This window comes from Schistocerca gregaria, chromosome 2 (genome assembly GCF_023897955.1).
Source record: "Schistocerca gregaria isolate iqSchGreg1 chromosome 2, iqSchGreg1.2, whole genome shotgun sequence".
Classification (NCBI taxonomy): Eukaryota; Metazoa; Arthropoda; class Insecta; order Orthoptera; family Acrididae; genus Schistocerca; species Schistocerca gregaria.
Genome location: NC_064921.1, coordinates 338,239,487 through 338,257,616, shown reverse-complemented (window position 1 = coordinate 338,257,616; position 18,130 = coordinate 338,239,487). Strand labels below are relative to the sequence as shown.

The window sequence follows — 18,130 nt, the reverse complement described above, 5'->3', positions numbered from 1 at the left end:
ATCACCTGGCGTGATGGTATGGGGTGCCATTGGTTAGACGTCTCGGTCACCTCTTGTTTGTATTGACGGCACTTTTAACAGTGGATGTTACATTTCAGATGTGTTACAACCCGTGGCGCTACCCTTCATTCGATCCCTGTGAAACCCTACATTTCAGCAGGATAATGCAAGACCGTGTGTTGCAGGTCCTGTACAGCCTTCCTGGATACAGAAAATGTTCGACTGTTGCCCTGGCCAACACATTCTCCAGATCTCTCACCAATTGAAGATGTCCGGTCAATGGTGGAGCAACTGGCTCATCACAATACACTAGTCACTACTCTTGACGAACTGTGGTACCGTGTTGAAGCTGCATGGGCAGCTGTACCTGTACATGGCATCCAAGCTCTATTTGACTCAATGCCCAGGTGTATCAAGGCTAATATTACGGCCAGAGGTGGTTGTTCTGGGTACTGATTTCCCAGGATCTACGCACCCAAATTGTGTGAAAATGTAATCACATGTCAGTTCTAGTATAATATATTTGTCCAATGAATACCCATTTATCATCTGCATTCCTTCTTGGTGTAGCAATTTTAATGGCCAGTAGTGTAATGGTAGTAAAGGTGGAGTAATGAAACATTTTCTAACAGGGCAATATTGTTGGCACAGAATCAAATTTTTATTTCCTTAACTTGGGAAGTCACTATATGTATTGTGATACATTTTTTAAATCATCAAAACTTAGCAAAGCCATAAAACAAATACAACTTGTAGTTGAAATAAACCTCTGTCATAGTTTGTCATCGTCCCTGACTCAGTTTGTCACCTTACCTGAATGTTGTGGTATGACGGTGAAAATGAATTTTTTTAAATATAATTTTATACTTGACAGTCACAAGGAGATTATCATTGGGTTACAGCCCCCAGCAACAAATAATAACAACAAGATAAATATCCAGTTTTTATATGGCCATCTCAAATGACTTTCTCAATTGCTAAAGCACTGGATATAACAGACCATTAATATAAAACTGTTTGTGTTTGTGATTGTTTCAAGAACACATTTGTCACACTAATTTCATTAAACCACATATAACAATTACAAATAGGAACAGGAGCTTTATTTATTCATTCTGTTCCATGTCAATTTTCTGTACAGTACGAGGATCACTTTTTTAAGTAATTACAAATGACTAGCAGATCGCACCATTGAGATGTAACTTCACTATTGTTTTAAAATTTGTCACTTGTTACTGTTAAAACAGTAGCAGTGTTTATTATGAGCATTTAAAGAACTGGTGTTGTGAAAGAACTGTAAATTTTACATGAAGTTTTGTTGGATAATAAATCATCCAAAGAATGGTCATGCTTGCAACAATGATGAATTTTGTGAAGGTCAATCAATATCGACTGTTGTTCCAAAAAATGTTGATGCTATGCGTAACATGATTGAAGAGGGATGGCAAGTGAATTACCAAGAGACTGAGGCATATTTAAGCATACTGAAGGCTGCATGCAGCTTCCTGGATTTTGGTTTATGCATGAATGTTTAACTGTGAAAATCTCTTCCCAATAGATTTCACACAAATTGACCAAAGCTTAAAAAGAAGCTAGTTACGATATTTTTGTAAAGAAATGCATGTAAATTCAACTGAGGAAATGCAAAATCTGTATACAAAATTGTAACAGCAGAAAAAAATTTTGAAATATGAGTCTGAAATCAAGCAACAGTCAATTCTTTGGGTGTTCCAAGGTGAACTGAAACCTACAAAAGTGATACATCAACAAAGCACTCTCATGACATGAATACTTGTTTCTTTGCTTGCATTGGACATGTCACTTTATAGGATCAAAGAACAGGAAACCAGTAACACAACTGAAAACATCGCACAATTCATCATCATCATCATCATCATCCTGTTTCACAGCATGACGTTATTAGAAAGCTCAGCAACTTTTTCAGCACGGCTTGTGTGTGTCTATCAAACACTATACAGTGAGCACAACAAAATTAGTTACCTTTGTTTTTCTTAAGGCCAGTGAAATCTCCTAATATTATTAGTAACTCATCTTCTTGGAAGTTATCATGTGTCATCTGCTCTATACTGGAGAAGGAATCTTCATTGCTGTCTTTTACATACATATTAAGTAATGATACTACAGTATCAGTAACCTGAAACAGTATGAGAAAGATATGCATTGTTAGCTCTTAAATTAAAATTCAAAAATGGTAAAATTTTTCTTTAATATAAGAGAGCATGGGCATGCAAAAGTCCCTGACTTTAGCACCTTCCAATTGCAACTGAAAAATTAATTTGGCACCACATGTAAGCTTAATCTCTCATGTAACTGTGTGAATGTCAGGAAGTTCCACATCTGTGGAGTTACAGGGCATCATGAAGTTTTCACGAAAATACTAGGCATCTCATGGGAGTGTGTTGGTTTCATTATCAACAATATCCTAGATATAAGGAAACTTTCCGCATAGCCAGTGCCAAAATGTTTGAACAGAGAACGGAAGAAAGCCCCAAATGAGACATCCAGAGTTGTGGTAGCTAATTTTGGAAACTTATGGTTAGGTTGCTGACTTAGGATTAAACCTGGCTCCACATTTGTTATCTTGAAATAAAGGAACAATCAAAGGAAAGGCACTACAGTGGGACTCCGTGACCAGAAAGTTCCACATCCAGAAATCAATCAAAAAATTCACGGCACCCATTTCCTGACATGAAGATGTTATTCTCTGCAGGTGGGCTATCTTTTTCGGCTTTCTAGTATAACAGGAGAGTATTACACCAGCCTCCTCAACTATTCACCATGGAAAATTCATCCAAGAGGTGACTTTGTGGTGAGACAATGTGCCCTTGTAAATGTCCCTAATTGTAGATGCCAAATTGAAGGCCTTACGTTTCCAGCTGATTGACCATCTCTCTCATTTAACTGAAATGGCCCCTTTGGACCACCAACTATTACCTAACTTGAAGAAACATCTCATGGGTCATCATTTAGACACCAATGAACATGGCAAACAAGCTGCTGAGAGCTCATTTAACTATGTATCACATATTTTTCTTACTTAATGGACTAGAAAATATGCATCAATGATTTAAGAAGAGGTAGGGGTGCAATACGTTAAATAAATGTGTACTGTCAAAACTCTGACACTATTCTTTTTGTGCAAAGCCAAGAACTATTCAAAATCCCCCTCTCAGATTTTTCTCAGAATTTTTAAATAACTACTGACTCAGAAATATCAAACAGCCACAGACTGAAACACAGGCAACTAAATGTAGGTGAAGATTAATTTCATTTATACATTTTTGTCCTTAATTTTTAAATACAATTAGAGAGAAATTGAAGACACGATACATAATGTACCATAAAGAAATGTAAATATGACATTTGTTCACTTAAAGGTAGAGAGATACACATGCTGAAAGACTGTGAATAGTACAGGGACCTATTTGGAATTATCATATATATGACGCAGTAACTCACAAATCTGAATCACTAGAAAAAAAAACATTTTGGCCAAGAGAAGTAGAAAGAAACATCTGATGAGAAAAATGTGTTTTTTATGCAGAGGTTTGAGTGACTTAGTCATTACAACATATGTAAATTTTATTTCCTGTATTTCTTTCTCTCCAAATAAAGGATTAATACTGCTGGAAGATTTACATGTGTATACTAATTTGTCGGTTTGTCAGTCCTGCTCTATTTTTTTCTGTTTTGAACAACTGTAAGTCGATTATCTTCTTCCATCTCAGATGATGATGATGATGATGATGATGATGATGATGATGGCAATGTTTGGTTTGTGGGGTGCTCAATTGTGCTATTATCAGCACCGGTACAAATTCCCAACCTTTGCTCAGTCCAATCTCGCCACTTCCATAAATTATGATGAAATGATGACAACACAAACACCCAGTCATCACGAGGCAGGTAGGATGATGATGATGATGATGATATCAAAAGTAGATTATTCACAATATAGCAAAAAACCATAGAACAACAAGAGAACACCAGCAGTGAGAAACTGTCAAAGAGAAAAGGGAAGAACCGGGCATGTGTCACAGAAAAGGTAGATTCAAGGCAAAGGAGATAAATTAAGATCAGTAATTACAAATAATTATGAAGAAAATAATGACAATAGTAGTAGTAGTAGTAGTAGTAGTAGTAGTAAATAATACCACCAATAAAATAATAAAGTATTCACAGGACAGACAAATGTACATTTGATTCACAGTGACAGCTACTCTTAGTGACTGACTTGTAGTGGCTTGAATATCGTCATCTCTTGCAAAATTTACGTCGTCTCTCTGTTTCCCACACATCATCATTAGGTTGGCATGCACTACATTGACACTTCGGCTCATATCAAGTTCACCAGTACACTCCAAAACAGCCACTTTAACAATTGGCCATGAACACACTATGTTGGCGACACTTATCTTGTTGAGCATATTATGAAATATAAAAGGAAGAATCTCAAGTTTGATCATTTGGAGACTACTATTACCCACAACCATCACTTCAAAAACTTCATAGGTTCTCAATTTATGCTAGCTTTTTCCTTATCCCCTTCCATAGCCTTCCCTCACACAGCTTTTCTATTAACATCCAACAATCCATATATTAAGTCTCCTCCCCCCCCCCCCCCCCCCCACCAATACAACATTAGCTTACCTTACCAATACTTGTATTATAGTAATTATTATATTATCCACTTCTCTGACCCTCCTGCAAAGCCACAGATTGCATGGACTGTAATTAAGAAAGTGTCATGATAATCTCTCCGTTGAGGAAACTTCATTGAACTGTTCTTCCTCATGCACTCTACAGCTCTGATCTTGTAACTTCTAATTTCTATCTCTTTGGCTAACTAGGGGGACACACTGCAGAAAGGAATACATAGATGATGATGATGATGATGATGATGATGATGATGATGAAGTTACTGATCGAGTAAGACGATAGTTCCGACGTTGGCCAGTAGTGGCACCATGCACACATACAGGCCATCACACTGAATAGACATTACATTGAAAAATAGGGTTTAGTTGCCAAAAGAGTGGGGAATAATATGGTGTACAGTAATCTTGAATAAAACCAACCTGCTTTCAGAAAAAAAAGTGTCCTCCTTTTGGATCTCCAGGAGGAGACTACTAAGGGAAGAGTGACTATGAGCAGAAGACTGAATAACCACCAAAGGGGAAACATTCTGTGTGACAGAACACCGAGTGTCTGAAGTCTGAATGACGTAGGAAAGCTAGAAAATCTGGATAGGGAAATGCAAAAGCTCAGTATGAACATGTTGGAGACCTTGAAGTGAAATGGAAAGAAGATAAGAATTTCTAGTCAGATCAGTATATGGTCATATCAACAGCAGCAGAAAATGGTTTAATGAGAGTAGGAAGCATCATGAATAGAATGGTTTGGCAGACAGAAAATTATTGTGAACAGTTCAGTAATATGATTATTCTGATCAGAATCAGAAGCAAATCTATGTCAACAACATATGTTCAGATATACATAATTATGTCACAAGCACAAAACGAAGAGACAGAAAGTATGTGGACACTGGAAGGAAGATGATACTCTAAAAATAATGGGGTATTGGAATGATGTAATAGGGAAAGGAATAGAAGAGTTACAGCAGAATATGGGTTTGGTAGTAGGAATGAAAGGGTAGGTAACATAACACAGTTCTGCAGTAAACATTAGCTGGTAAGAGCAAAAACACTGCCCAAAACTCATGGCCAAAGGACATGGGAAGAATCTAGATGGATTATATCATGGTGACACAAAGGTTCTGAAATCAGGTTTTGAATTGTTATGAGTATCTAGTACACAATTTAGTAATGTTGAAGAGTAGACTGAAGTTTACAAGAATCATCTGGAAAGATCAATGTGAAAAGAAGTGGGATACTGAAATACTGAGAAACGGTGATGAGTGTTTTATGAGGTGCATTCAATAAGTAATGCAACACTAATTTTGTTGGCCAATTTCAGTTGAAAAAATCCAGTATTTTCTTTGGGAGATATTGGAGTATTTCCACTTCAGCACCTATAGTTTCATGAAGTTCCGATATGTGGTGGCACTACACTTAGCCTTCAAAATGGTGTCTGTAACAGGGGTGAGTTCCAAGCAGACTTGCCTGAGTTTCTTTCAGTGGAAAACCAGAGCATCACAGATACGCACTTGCAGAATGTATACAGAGACTTGGAAGTGAAAAACAGCACAATGAGTCAGTGTGTGAGACATCTGTCATCATCACAACAAGGCTGCACAAACACATCCAATCTCCCATGTGCCAACTGGCCACACACAGTTGCGACTCTTGTGATGTTGGAATGTGTGGACACCTCATTTGATGTGATTGACAGATCATGATCAAACATCTCACTCCACAACTGGATGTGTTTGCTAGTAGTGCTGATACACTCATCCAAAATTTGCAGCACTTAAAGGTGTGTCCCCCCTGGGTTCCTTGCTGCCTAACAGAAGACTACAAAGAACAATCAAGGACCATCTGTGCAGAATTTCTTGTGTGTTGTGAGGATGACCATGCCAATTTTTTGTAGTACATCGTCACAGGTGATGAAACTTGAGTTTATCATTTTGAACCAGAATGGAAACGGCAATATATGGTGTGTGGCACCACACTGCCTCTCCTCCAAAGAAAAAGCTCAAAGTTGCACCCTAAGCCAGTAATGCGCTCAGAAGGGGTTATTCTGTTTGATGTCCTCGCACACATGGTACAACAATCAACCCTGAAATTTAGTCTTCTATCATCAGGAAATTGAAGGAATGATTTTAGCATGTTGTTGCCACAAAAATGCAAATGAACTACTACTTTGCCATGAGAATGCAATGCCTCACACAAGTTTGTTCACCTGAGAGGACCTCAAAAAACTTCATTGAACTGTTCTTCCTCATCCACTCTACAGCTCTGATCTTTTAACTTCTAATTTCTAACTGTTCAGCCCACTGAAGGACGCACTCTGCAGAAAAATACATAGATGATGAGAAGTCACTGATGCTGCAAGACAATAGTTCTGACATTGACCAGTACTGGTACCATGCACGAATACAGGCCCTCCCAATAAGGTGGCATACGGCCATCACACTGAATAGACATTACATTAAAAATAAGGTTTAGTTGCCAAAAGAGTGGGGAACAACCCTGAATAAAACCAACCTGCTTTCAGAAAAAAGTGTTGCATTACCTATTAAACGCCCCAACGCCCCTTATAAGTTCTCTACGACTGTACATATGACAATGGTGAACACCACAGTAGATGGTTCAGTTAAGAATGAAAGGACATCTCTAACAAAAAGGGCAATCACAAAAGATGAACAGACAAATATATGTGCAAGGAAGGTAACTGAAAAGAAGCCTTGAGAACAGGATGAATATGTCAGTTGACAGACAAAAGAAGAAAGCACAAAACCACTCAGGAGAAAAGTCACTTAGGAATGAAATAAATATGAAGTGTAGGGAAGCTAAAGCAAAATTGTACAGGAAAAAAGCGAAGAAATTAAAAAAGGAATGGTTAATGGAAGGCTAGATCCTGCATGTAGAAAAGTCGTAACACCTTTAGTGAAATTAAAAGCACACTGAAGGCCCCTACATGGGTGAAGACTTGCTTTTGGTATTTCTAAAATCATTGAGTCACATGGAAACAAACTGACTATTCAAGTTTGTAGAATCTGTGGGATTAAAGATATACCATCAGACTTTTGGAAAAATAACATCCACAAAATTCTTAAGACAGCAAGGGCAGGAAGTGCATGAATCAACTCATGAATCCAAGTTGCTGACAAGAACAATATACAGAAAATGTAAAATGAAAATTGAGGATATGTCAGATGACAATTAGTTTGGCTTTAGGAAAGAGAGGTAGTCCTAACAAAGTGCTTGATAGTGGCAGCATAGGCTTTGTCAACCTACAGAAAGTGCTCAGCAACATAAAAAGTTGCAAAATGTTCGAAATTCTCAGAAGAACAGCTATAAGATATAGGAAATGATGGTAATATACAATGTGTACAAAAACCCAGAGGGGAAAAATAAATACGAAAGCTCAAGAATGAGGTGCTTGGAGTAAAATGGGTGTAAGACATACGAAGAACACTGACAAGAAGGAAGAGAGGATGACAGGACATGTGTTAAAACATCTCAGAATACCTTCCATGATACTAGAGGGAGTTGCAAAGGGTAAGGGGAAGACGATTGGAATATACTCAAAAAATAACTTACAGGTTGCGTGCAAATGCTACCCTGAGATGAAGAGGTTGGTAACGGAGAGTAAGTTCTGGTGGGCTGCGTCAAACCAGTCTCAGAAAACTGATGATGAAAAAGAAAGTATAACTGCAGCAGATATCCCTCTCACCTTGAGTGAAACAAGAGGAAATATTACAGTTCATCACTTTGGCTTCATAAATTTGTCTACCCATTGATAAAAATTTGAAAAATGCTTTGCACTATCTCACAAGAATTGTGGAGAAAATCAAAAATTTTGGTAGGTTTGTATTTTTATTTCATATCTTGTAGTACAATTACATTTTTATTCAAAATGCAATTCAACAGGTCATGATAAAAATCAATTACTCAATCTGTGCATTTCACCACTATGATGTGCAAATTGTTTCGTTCATATGCCACAATACCCATAAATCTATACCCTGTACGACCAAATATAGTTGGTCATATCCGCTCTTCATCTTTCAAAAGGAATCATTAACTCATATGCAGTTATCAATAACAGATATCAAAGTTAACAAACGAATAAATATATAGAAATTGTAATCTATTTATGAATTTAAACATTTCTGAAAATAAAAATGAAAATTTTATTTCATAACAACCTTGAATTTCATTAGCAGGACTCCAATACTGCGTGCCAACTTAGGGCAGGCTTCACTTAGTTCAACTTCCTTTACTTGCAGAATCTGCAGGTCATTCCTGCAGTCATAAATAAATCCAAGGCCAGCTGAACCCTAGAAGACAATGCAAATGATATTAAAAGCACATTAAAAATATCTAAGGAATTCAGTACAAAGCAAATACGTAAAGAAGCTATATCACACCTGGAAAATGGTTTAGATAAAAAACATATTAATAGGTAATATACAGTTGGAAGCATTACTAATGTGAGATAAAATTCATTTGTTAATGCCATAGTTCATCGATGGAAGCATGAAAAAAAAAGAGTGTAGAATATATAGTTACAGGTTGTTATTTTCAAACCTAGAAAACTGCACAGAAATGTTATCACAACATAAAAGTTGAGCATTCAGAATACAATTGCAAACATTTTCCCACCAACAAAGTATGACATTCCTCTGGACTTGACCATATCCCTGTAAATGTTTCTGACGTAATTGGATAGATGGGTCTCCAAAAATTTGTGCCATTTGCTGATGACACTCATGCATAACTGAGTGGATGTAGAATATAAAGTGTGCAGTCAACAGCAGAAAATTTGATGTCAACACAAACAAACTAATGTACCTGAAAGATAATAATGAAAACAATCACTTTTTGACAATAATGTTACTGAAAATGTTAAAGAAAGAACAAAAAGCAGTATGTGTAAACTTTGAGATTTCCTCCACTTATCCAAAAATCTGTTCTAGTAAGATTGAAAGACAAAATAAGAATATGTAGGTGTCGCAAAACTTTTGGGCTATGGGTTCAATATGGGCTGAAAAGGGTTATACTGATAACCAACTTGTCAAAAACACTCAAGAGTGTGCTACGATTTTAGAGTATTAAAATTTACAAGTACACAAAGGATGAGGAAGGCAAACCATGCTTAGTTCCATTCATTACTCTGCTATGTAATCAGTTTCTAAGAAAAAGCCAGTCACAGCATGAATGCATTTATAATACCAAAATAAGGAAAAGAAATCACACTGAGAATAATCAGTGCCTTCAAAAAATTGTCTTGTAAATTTTACTGTACTGGACTATACTTTACATGTTAGTTTATCCACAAAATCATCTTTTTCCCTAGGGACTACTTATGGAAAAATGTCATCTTAAGACATAACTAAGATGAGAGAAAAATTCAAAGAAACGCTTTCCAGATCACCATCATACCACAAAAGTGGTCACTATACGACAGCAGACTAGAATAAATAAAAATTGCTCCAGAACCAGCATTTGAGAAAAAAATATAGGAAGCATTTCTAATGAAGCTCTGTTATAGATATGCAAAAACAGTAACTGTTATTTAAACTGATTAACTGAACTTGTTTGGAGCACAGTAAATCATTAACAGCAACAGCAGCATCCACTGGTGGATACAGGCCTGCTCTTGACTTTTCTTTTCACAAGTTGGTCAGCAGCACCCGTCCAGGCAGCAGTCTTTGGAGCACAGAGTTCCGTTTGTGAGCAGTAACAAGCTTTTAACAACAATATATATGTACTTTGTGCATTTCGGTTTGAAATCTTAAATTTCTTGCATATTTGTATTTCTGGTAGCCACAGTTTGGCATTGTTAACTACTGTGTACCATACATTTCTCCCATTTGTTTTGCATTAGGCATTTATTTTTATGTAAATTACACTTACAACTGCAGAACTTGTTAGTTGGTCAACAGCTCCCAACTAGCAGCATTTCAGAGCACAGCATTTTGTTTGCAAGTTCCATGTTTTAATCACAGTTTATTCTACAGTTCCTCTGACTTTAGGATGGATAGATACTGTGATTGCTAGGTTCGTATCTGAACTAAGCTGGTGATCCTCCACTTGCAGCTCCAAGTAGTGCTGGCGTTGGTTACACAACTTGAGGCTTTCGCCAAAGGGCATCACTGTTGGAGGCTGCATGTAGAGATGCAAGGCATGTCCAGCTTGTCCCTCATGTCCTCTGATTGATCCACAACTGTGACTGTCCTGGGTACTGCACACATTGAGGACAACCCCTCAGTTGTGGTCTAGAGGAAAGTTGTTTCCAGTGTGGGAAGCAGTGAAAGACTTTCTGAGGGGTCGATCAAAGGGCATGCCTGGTTTGTCTGATGAACAGGTTTTGGGTCTGTATGTGGCTGACACAGGCACTGAACCAGATGCAGTTGCTGGCCCTGTTTCACAGGAAGCCTCTTGGTTTGACAAGATCTGGCCATTCAAATGGCATGACTTTACTAGTAGTTGGGAGCTCCAATGTCAGGCACATAAGGGGCCCCTTAGGGATGTGGGGAAGAAATCCAGTGTGCACTCTGTGCGCGTACCGGGATGTGAGATTCCAGATGAGGAACAAGTGCTTCTGGATGCCATAAAGAGCACAGGGTGTAGCCAACTGCAGGTGTTGGCTCATGTCAACACAAATAATGTGTGTCACTTTGAAGCAGAAGAGATTCTCTCTGGTTTTAGGTGATAGCTGAATTGGTAGTTTGCCAGTCTTGCTTGTGAGATGAAGACAAAGCTCACCATCCGTAGCGCCACTGACAGGACTGACTGTGCAACTTTGGTACAGAGCCACATGGAGAAAGTGAATCAGAGGCTCAGATGGTTCTGCGACCATGTAGATTGTAGAATTCTTGACTTGCACCATAGGATGATGAGGTTTTGGGTTATGCAAAATAGGTCAGGTGTCCATTATACACAGGAGATGACTACAAGTGTAGTAGGAGATGTGAAGAATGGAATGGGCAGCTTTTAGGTTAAAGGGTCTCAGGAAAGTGCAGAAAGGGCTTCAGGTTCAAAGGGTGTAGAACAAACATGGGAAGAGGGTAGGCACAGAAACAATTGAGAAAGAACCATGGCTGCAAGCACTAATCGTTACAGGTACCAAAAGATAGTTGGAGCCATAAAATAAGTTCAGCCAAAATTTTTACAAAGATCCTAACAATCTCTAAAAAGGATAAAAGTTGGTGGTGGAGTCTTTGTTGCTATTATAAATAATTTAACTTGTAGCAAATTGAAATAGATATTTCCTGTGATAGTAGGGGTAGAAGTTATACTTGACAACCAGAATAAATTAATAACTGATTCCTTTTACTGATCCCCCAGATCAAATTATACAGCTGATTAACAGTTCAAAGAAAACTTGAGTCTCATCACAAATAAGTACTCCACTCGTACAATTATAGTAGGTAGGTGGTTAGTGTTTAACATCCTGTCGACAACGAGGTCATTAGAGACGGAGCGCTAGCTCGGGTGAGGGAAGGATTGGGAAGGAAATCGGCCATGCCCTTTCAAAGGAACCATCCCGGAATTTGCCTGAAACGATTTAGGGAAATCACGGAAAACCTAAATCAGGATGGTTGGAGACGGGATTGAACCGTCATCCTCCCGAATGCGAGTCCAGTGTGCTAACCACTGCGCCACCTCGCTCGGTAATTATAGTAGGTGGTGACTTCAATCTACCCTTAATTTGTTAGTGAAAATACACATTCAAAGCTGGTGTTACATAGAAATTGTCCTAAATGCTTTCCGTGAAAATTATTTTGAGTAATTAGTTCAGGTGCCTACTCAAAGTGTAAATGGTTGTGAAAACATACTTGATCTCTTAGCAACATTATGCTGAGCAAGTAGGGGGCACCAACATGGATATAAAGATTAGCAAGGACAAGATATTGTAATGAGGCTAACCATCTCAACATCCTAATTCAGCAAAATTAAACACAAAATATATCTATTTAAAAATGCAAATAAAATTTTGCTCAACACCTTCCAACATAACAGCTGCCACTCCTTCCCAAATAACTATGTAAGTGTAGACGAGATAAGGCTTAAATTCAAAGAAATAGTATCTGAGGCAATTGAGAGATTTATACCAATAAAATTAATAAAAGATGGTGCTGATTCCTCATGGTACACAAGATCTCCAAGACTGGCTAAATTTTACTGAAGCTTGAAACTCAGCCCACACTTCAATGTGGGATGTTTTTAACAGCTTTCACAATGAAGAAACTCACCACAGATTTCAGTGTGGGATGTTTTTAATGGCTTCCGAAATGAAACTGTATCTCTAAAACTGACAGAAAATCCAGAGAGAATCTAGTCTTAGGTAATGTACATCACCGGAAAGACACAATCAATATCATCACAGCACAATACCAATTGCAAAATTACCAATGGCAGTTCCACTAGAGCAGAGTTACTGAATTCAATTTTCAGAAATTCCTTCACCAAAGAAGATGAAGTAAATATTCCAGGATTCAAATCAAGAACAAATGCCAAGATGTTTAATTTAGAAGTAGGCACCCTCGGTGTAGTGAAGCAGCTTAAATCACTTAATGAAGACCTATCTTCTGGTCCATACAGCATACTAGTAAGCTTCCTTTCAAAGTATTCTCATGCAATAGCCCCATACACATACATATACATCCGCTCACTTGGTGAGAGATCCATACCAAAAGACTGTAAAGTTGCACAGGTCACACCAAAACTCAAGAAAGGAGTAATCCACTGAATTACAGACCCATATCACTAATGCCAATTTTCAGTAGGATTCTGGAACATATATTATGTTTGAACATTGAAACACAAGTAGCTCTTCATTTGCATGAAGTAATGAGTGCTTTTGATAGGGGATGTCAAATTGCTTGCATACTTTTAGATTTCCTCATAAGAGTCATCAAATGAAATTGCATGGCTATGGTATGTATCATTTCAGTTGTGCGACCAGATCCGCGATTTCCCCTCAGAAAAGTTACAGTACATAATAATAAAAAGAAAATCATGAAGTAAAATGGAAGTGATGTCCCGTGTTCCCCAAGGAAGTGTTATAGGCCCTCTGATGTTTCAAATCTACATAAACAATTTAAGAGAGAATTGAGCAGCCCTATTAAACTGTTTGCACATGATTGTGTAATTTACTGTCTAGTAAAGTAATCACAAGATCAAAACCAATTGCCATATTACTTAGACACGATACCTGTATCATGCAAAAAGTGCCAATTGTCTCTCAATAATGAAAAGCCTAATATCATCCACACGAGACACACACACACACACACACACACACACACACACACACACACACACAGAGAGAGAGAGAGAGAGAGAGAGAGAGAGAGAGAGAGAGAGAGAGAGAGAGAGAGAGAACTACAGGCTGTAAATTTGACTAAAATACCTATGAATTGCAATTAGCAACAACTTACGCTGGAATGATCACATAGACAAAGTTATGGGGAAGGCAAACCAAAGACTACTTTTTATTGGCAGAACACTTAGAGTGCAAAAGGTCTACTAAAAAAGTCTGCCTACACTACACTTGTTCACCCTCTGCTAGAGTATTGCTGTGCTACATGGGATCATTACCAGATAGGACTGACAAGACATCAGAAAAGTACAAAGAAGATTGGGTTGATTTGGGGGGAAAAGACCAAACAGCAGATTAGGGAAGTCAGCTGTGCCCTGTCAAAGGAACCATCCCGGCATTTGCTTGAAGCGATTTAGGAAAATCATGGAAATACTAAATCAGGATGGCTGGATGTGAGATTGAACTGTCGCCCTCCCGAATGAGAGTCCAGTTTGCTAAGCACTGTGCCACCTCACTCGGTTACAACGAAGGGCAACTCATTTTGCATTATTGGTGAAACTGGGGAGAGAGTGTCACAGATACGATAAGCAATTTGGGATGGCAATCAATAAAACAAAGGCATTTTTCATTGTGGTGAGATCTTTTCATAAAATTTCTATCACCAACTTTCTCTTCTGAATGTGAAAATATTTTACAGGGTTGGTGTGGGAAGGAGAGACAACTGCGAGGTCATCAGTCTCATCAGATTAGGGAAGGATGGGGAAGGAAGTCAGCCGTGCCCTTTCAAAGGAACTATCCCAGCATTTGCCTGAAGCGATTTAGGGAAATCACAGAAAACCTAAATCAGGATGGCAGGATGTGGGAGAAATGACTGTCATAATAAAATAAGAGAAACCAAAGCTTTACAGATAGATTTAAGTGTTGATTTTTCTAATACGCTATTAGAGAGTGGAACAGTAGAGAAATAGTCTGACGATAGTTCAAAGAATCCTTGCCAGGAACGTAAGTGTGAACTGCAGAGTAGTCACACAGATGTGAATCTATGTATGGTCTACGAAGATAAGCACCCATGCTGCTCTGCAGGTTTTGTAATGTCTTTCACCCACCTTCCATTATGGCGTCATCTTTGTCTTCCCTTGTCTCTTGGAACCCACCACAGAATGACAATTTGAGAGGGAGTAGAGGGGGAGGTGGGGGATGTGCACTGCTTGCTGTCTGTGCATGTGCAGGTCAACGATCACCTGTTCTGTTTGTTCTGTTTGATGTACCTATTCTAGTGCATGTCTGTTTAATGATATAAGTGTATCAAGTGTCAATTTAATTATCCAGTATATTCCTAATTGACCCACTATCGAACCAGTTTCATTATGACTGGTTTCATATTCGGTGAAAGTAGAATGTGCATATTTAGTTCCAAACATCACAATTTGTGATGATGATTATAACTGCTTTCATCATCATGGAACCAGGACATGTGGATAATGTATAGACGCTCTTGATCAGGGAAATGTGTCCACTTTAAGAAGATTATCACTGCTGTAGTTGCGCATACTGAGCATGTTGCATTGTCACTGTCACTGTGTACCAGCCACCATCATAGGTTGAGGCAAAGTCTTTCTTACATTTACATGGGTCCAAACATTAAAATGATCGTAAAACTCTGCCTTGGCAATTTACTGACAAACAGTTCCTTTAATACACACACATTCCAACTAACTGAATGTCAGTGTAACATTGTCACCATCATCACTGATTTCACATATCAACTAATACTAATTGCCTTGGTAATTTATTGACAAACAGTTCCTTTAATACACACACATTCCAACTAACTGAATGTCAATGTAACATTGTCACCATCATCACTGATTTCACATATCAACTAATGCTAATTTTTCAGATTCAGTTATTATGTAAGTGATAACAACATGCAACAAAACATTTTCCTTGAATTTATAACTGTCATACATCCAAACTGTAAACAGCTACATACGATATCTTGTTTGTGCCACTTTAGGTTGTTTTGTTTTGGTACACAAGAGCAACTAGGGTCATATGCTCCACTTGGTGAGAGGGCTGAGAAGAGGTAATCCAAGCCGCTGGGAAAGGATTAATTCCCCAGAGATTGTTCCCATGAAGGGTGGACCAATGGTGATGCTGAAGTGACACAACCTGCTGACAGAAGGCAACACAGCGATTCTCGGAAGGAATGGAAGAATTAGTAGGCCAAGGTACTAGGGCTGCAACCTTGGCTGAAGTGTCAACGGGCTCGTTCCTGGTCAGATCGACAAGGCCAGGAACCCACATAAACATCATTGTGGCTCCATCAAAAGTGAGCAAGTGACAGCTTTCTTGGACCCATTGCACTAACAGATGGACGGTGTACAGCATACAGAGGCTCTGAAAAGCACTAAGAGTCCGAGCAAATGACGCAATTGAAAATCCTTTGTCACCGTGTGTACTGCGTGGCCTGATACAGGGCGAGGAGCTCTGCTGTAAATAATTAGTAGTGTTCTGGAAGCCGATACCGAAAATTGTTGGTACCAATGACGAAAGCACTCCCGACACCATGGTCCATCTGAGAGCCACCAGTGTACATACAGGTACTATCATGAAGTTCCGTGTGAAGGCTGTCAAACTTACAGCAATAGAACAAGGCTGCAGTAGTGATCTAACAAAGAAAATGAAGGCCAAGGTGAACAAAGACTGCCACACGAAGCCAAGGTGGTGAAAGGTTCACACCCACTGGGAAAGTGGCAGGTAACGGGAAGTTAAAGCTGTGGGAGCAAGAGCCAAAAGCTAACTCCAGGAGGTAACAGAGATGAGGGACACACCCTATACTGGTGATCACAAGAATCATTGTAGGAGATGGCATAGCATGGGTGGCCAGGCACGGCAGACAATTGGCATGCGTATCTGCTGAGGAGAAAGGCGGTAAGACAGCAGTAGTTAAGTAGATTCTGCATACAGACTCTCAACCAGGCTAGTGTAAAAGGCACCAGTGGCCAAATAGATGCCATAATGATGGATAGTACTGAGACAGTGTAAGAGAGACAGATGTGCAGATGAATAAACAAAACACACACAGTGTGGTTTTGAAAGTACCGCTGAGGACATGGTCATTGAGAGACCGTGTATAGTGGGCAGCCATGTAAGACACGTGGGCAGACCAAGAAAGTTTCCTATTGAGCTTGAGTCCCAGGAATTTTGTAGTTTCAATGAACAGAAGAGCAACACGCCCAAGAAGTAGGACAGTCAAAGAGACTAATTGCACCGCCAGAAATTCATACAATCAGTTTTGTCAGTGGAAAAGCAAAAGCCATTGTTAGGCTCCATGAGTAATGACGATCGAGACATCGCTGATGACCCCGACAAGAAGACAAGTCCATAGAGAACTGCAATAAATCACAAAATAGTCAATGGAAAGGGAGCCGGAGATGCCAGATGGGAGACAGGCCATAACACAGTTTACAGCGATAACAAAGAGGACGAAGCTCAGGTTGGAACCACACGGTTTTACTGAATAAAGGTGTCCAACAAGGCACAACCTATAAGTTCCATGAAAACTTGGTCTCTTAAAAATTCCTGAAGGAAATGAGGCATGGGGCCATGAAAGCCCCATGTGTAGAGAGTACGGAGGATTCCATTCCTCCAGCAGGTGTTATAGGCTTTCTCCAAATCAAAAAACACAGCCACAGTCTGGTATTTCCACAGAAAATCATTCATGACATGGGTTGACAAAGTGACAAGATGGTGAACTGTAGAACAGTGTGGTTGAAATCCACCACTGTGCAGTAGTTAATAAATTGGGACATTCGAGCCACCATACCAGCCAGGCATGAATTTTTTTTCCATCACCTTGCAACTGTAGCTGGTCAAAGAAATTGGGGGATAACTAGGAAGGTGTTTGTCCTTACAGGGCTTAGGTATAGGTATGACAATGGCTTCATGCCAGCATCTGGGAAACGTGCCCTCAGCCCACATGTAATTGTAGATATGAAAGAAAAAGTGCCTGCCCACAAGAGAAAGGTTCTGCAACACCAGAATGTGAACATCATCTGGCCCTGGGGCAGAGGCTTGCGATGAAGTGAGAGAATGATCTAGCTTCCTCATAGTAAAGGCGACATTGTAGCACTCGCGATTCTGAGAAGAG

General features: G+C 39.0%; 1 protein-coding gene across 3 annotated transcripts in view; it reads right to left on the bottom strand.

Moving 5' to 3' along the window:
* Positions 1 to 18,130, bottom strand: part of LOC126336992 (endonuclease/exonuclease/phosphatase family domain-containing protein 1-like) — a 120,595-nt gene that overhangs the window by 18,642 nt on the left and 83,823 nt on the right. For all 3 annotated transcript variants that reach the window (XM_050001234.1, XM_050001232.1, XM_050001233.1), the window contains exons 10-11: positions 8,855 to 8,986; positions 2,002 to 2,155 (exon numbers count right to left, since the gene is read on the bottom strand). In XM_050001234.1, the coding sequence (XP_049857191.1) occupies positions 2,002 to 2,155; positions 8,855 to 8,986 (286 nt within the window). The remainder of the gene's footprint in view (positions 1 to 2,001; positions 2,156 to 8,854; positions 8,987 to 18,130) is intronic.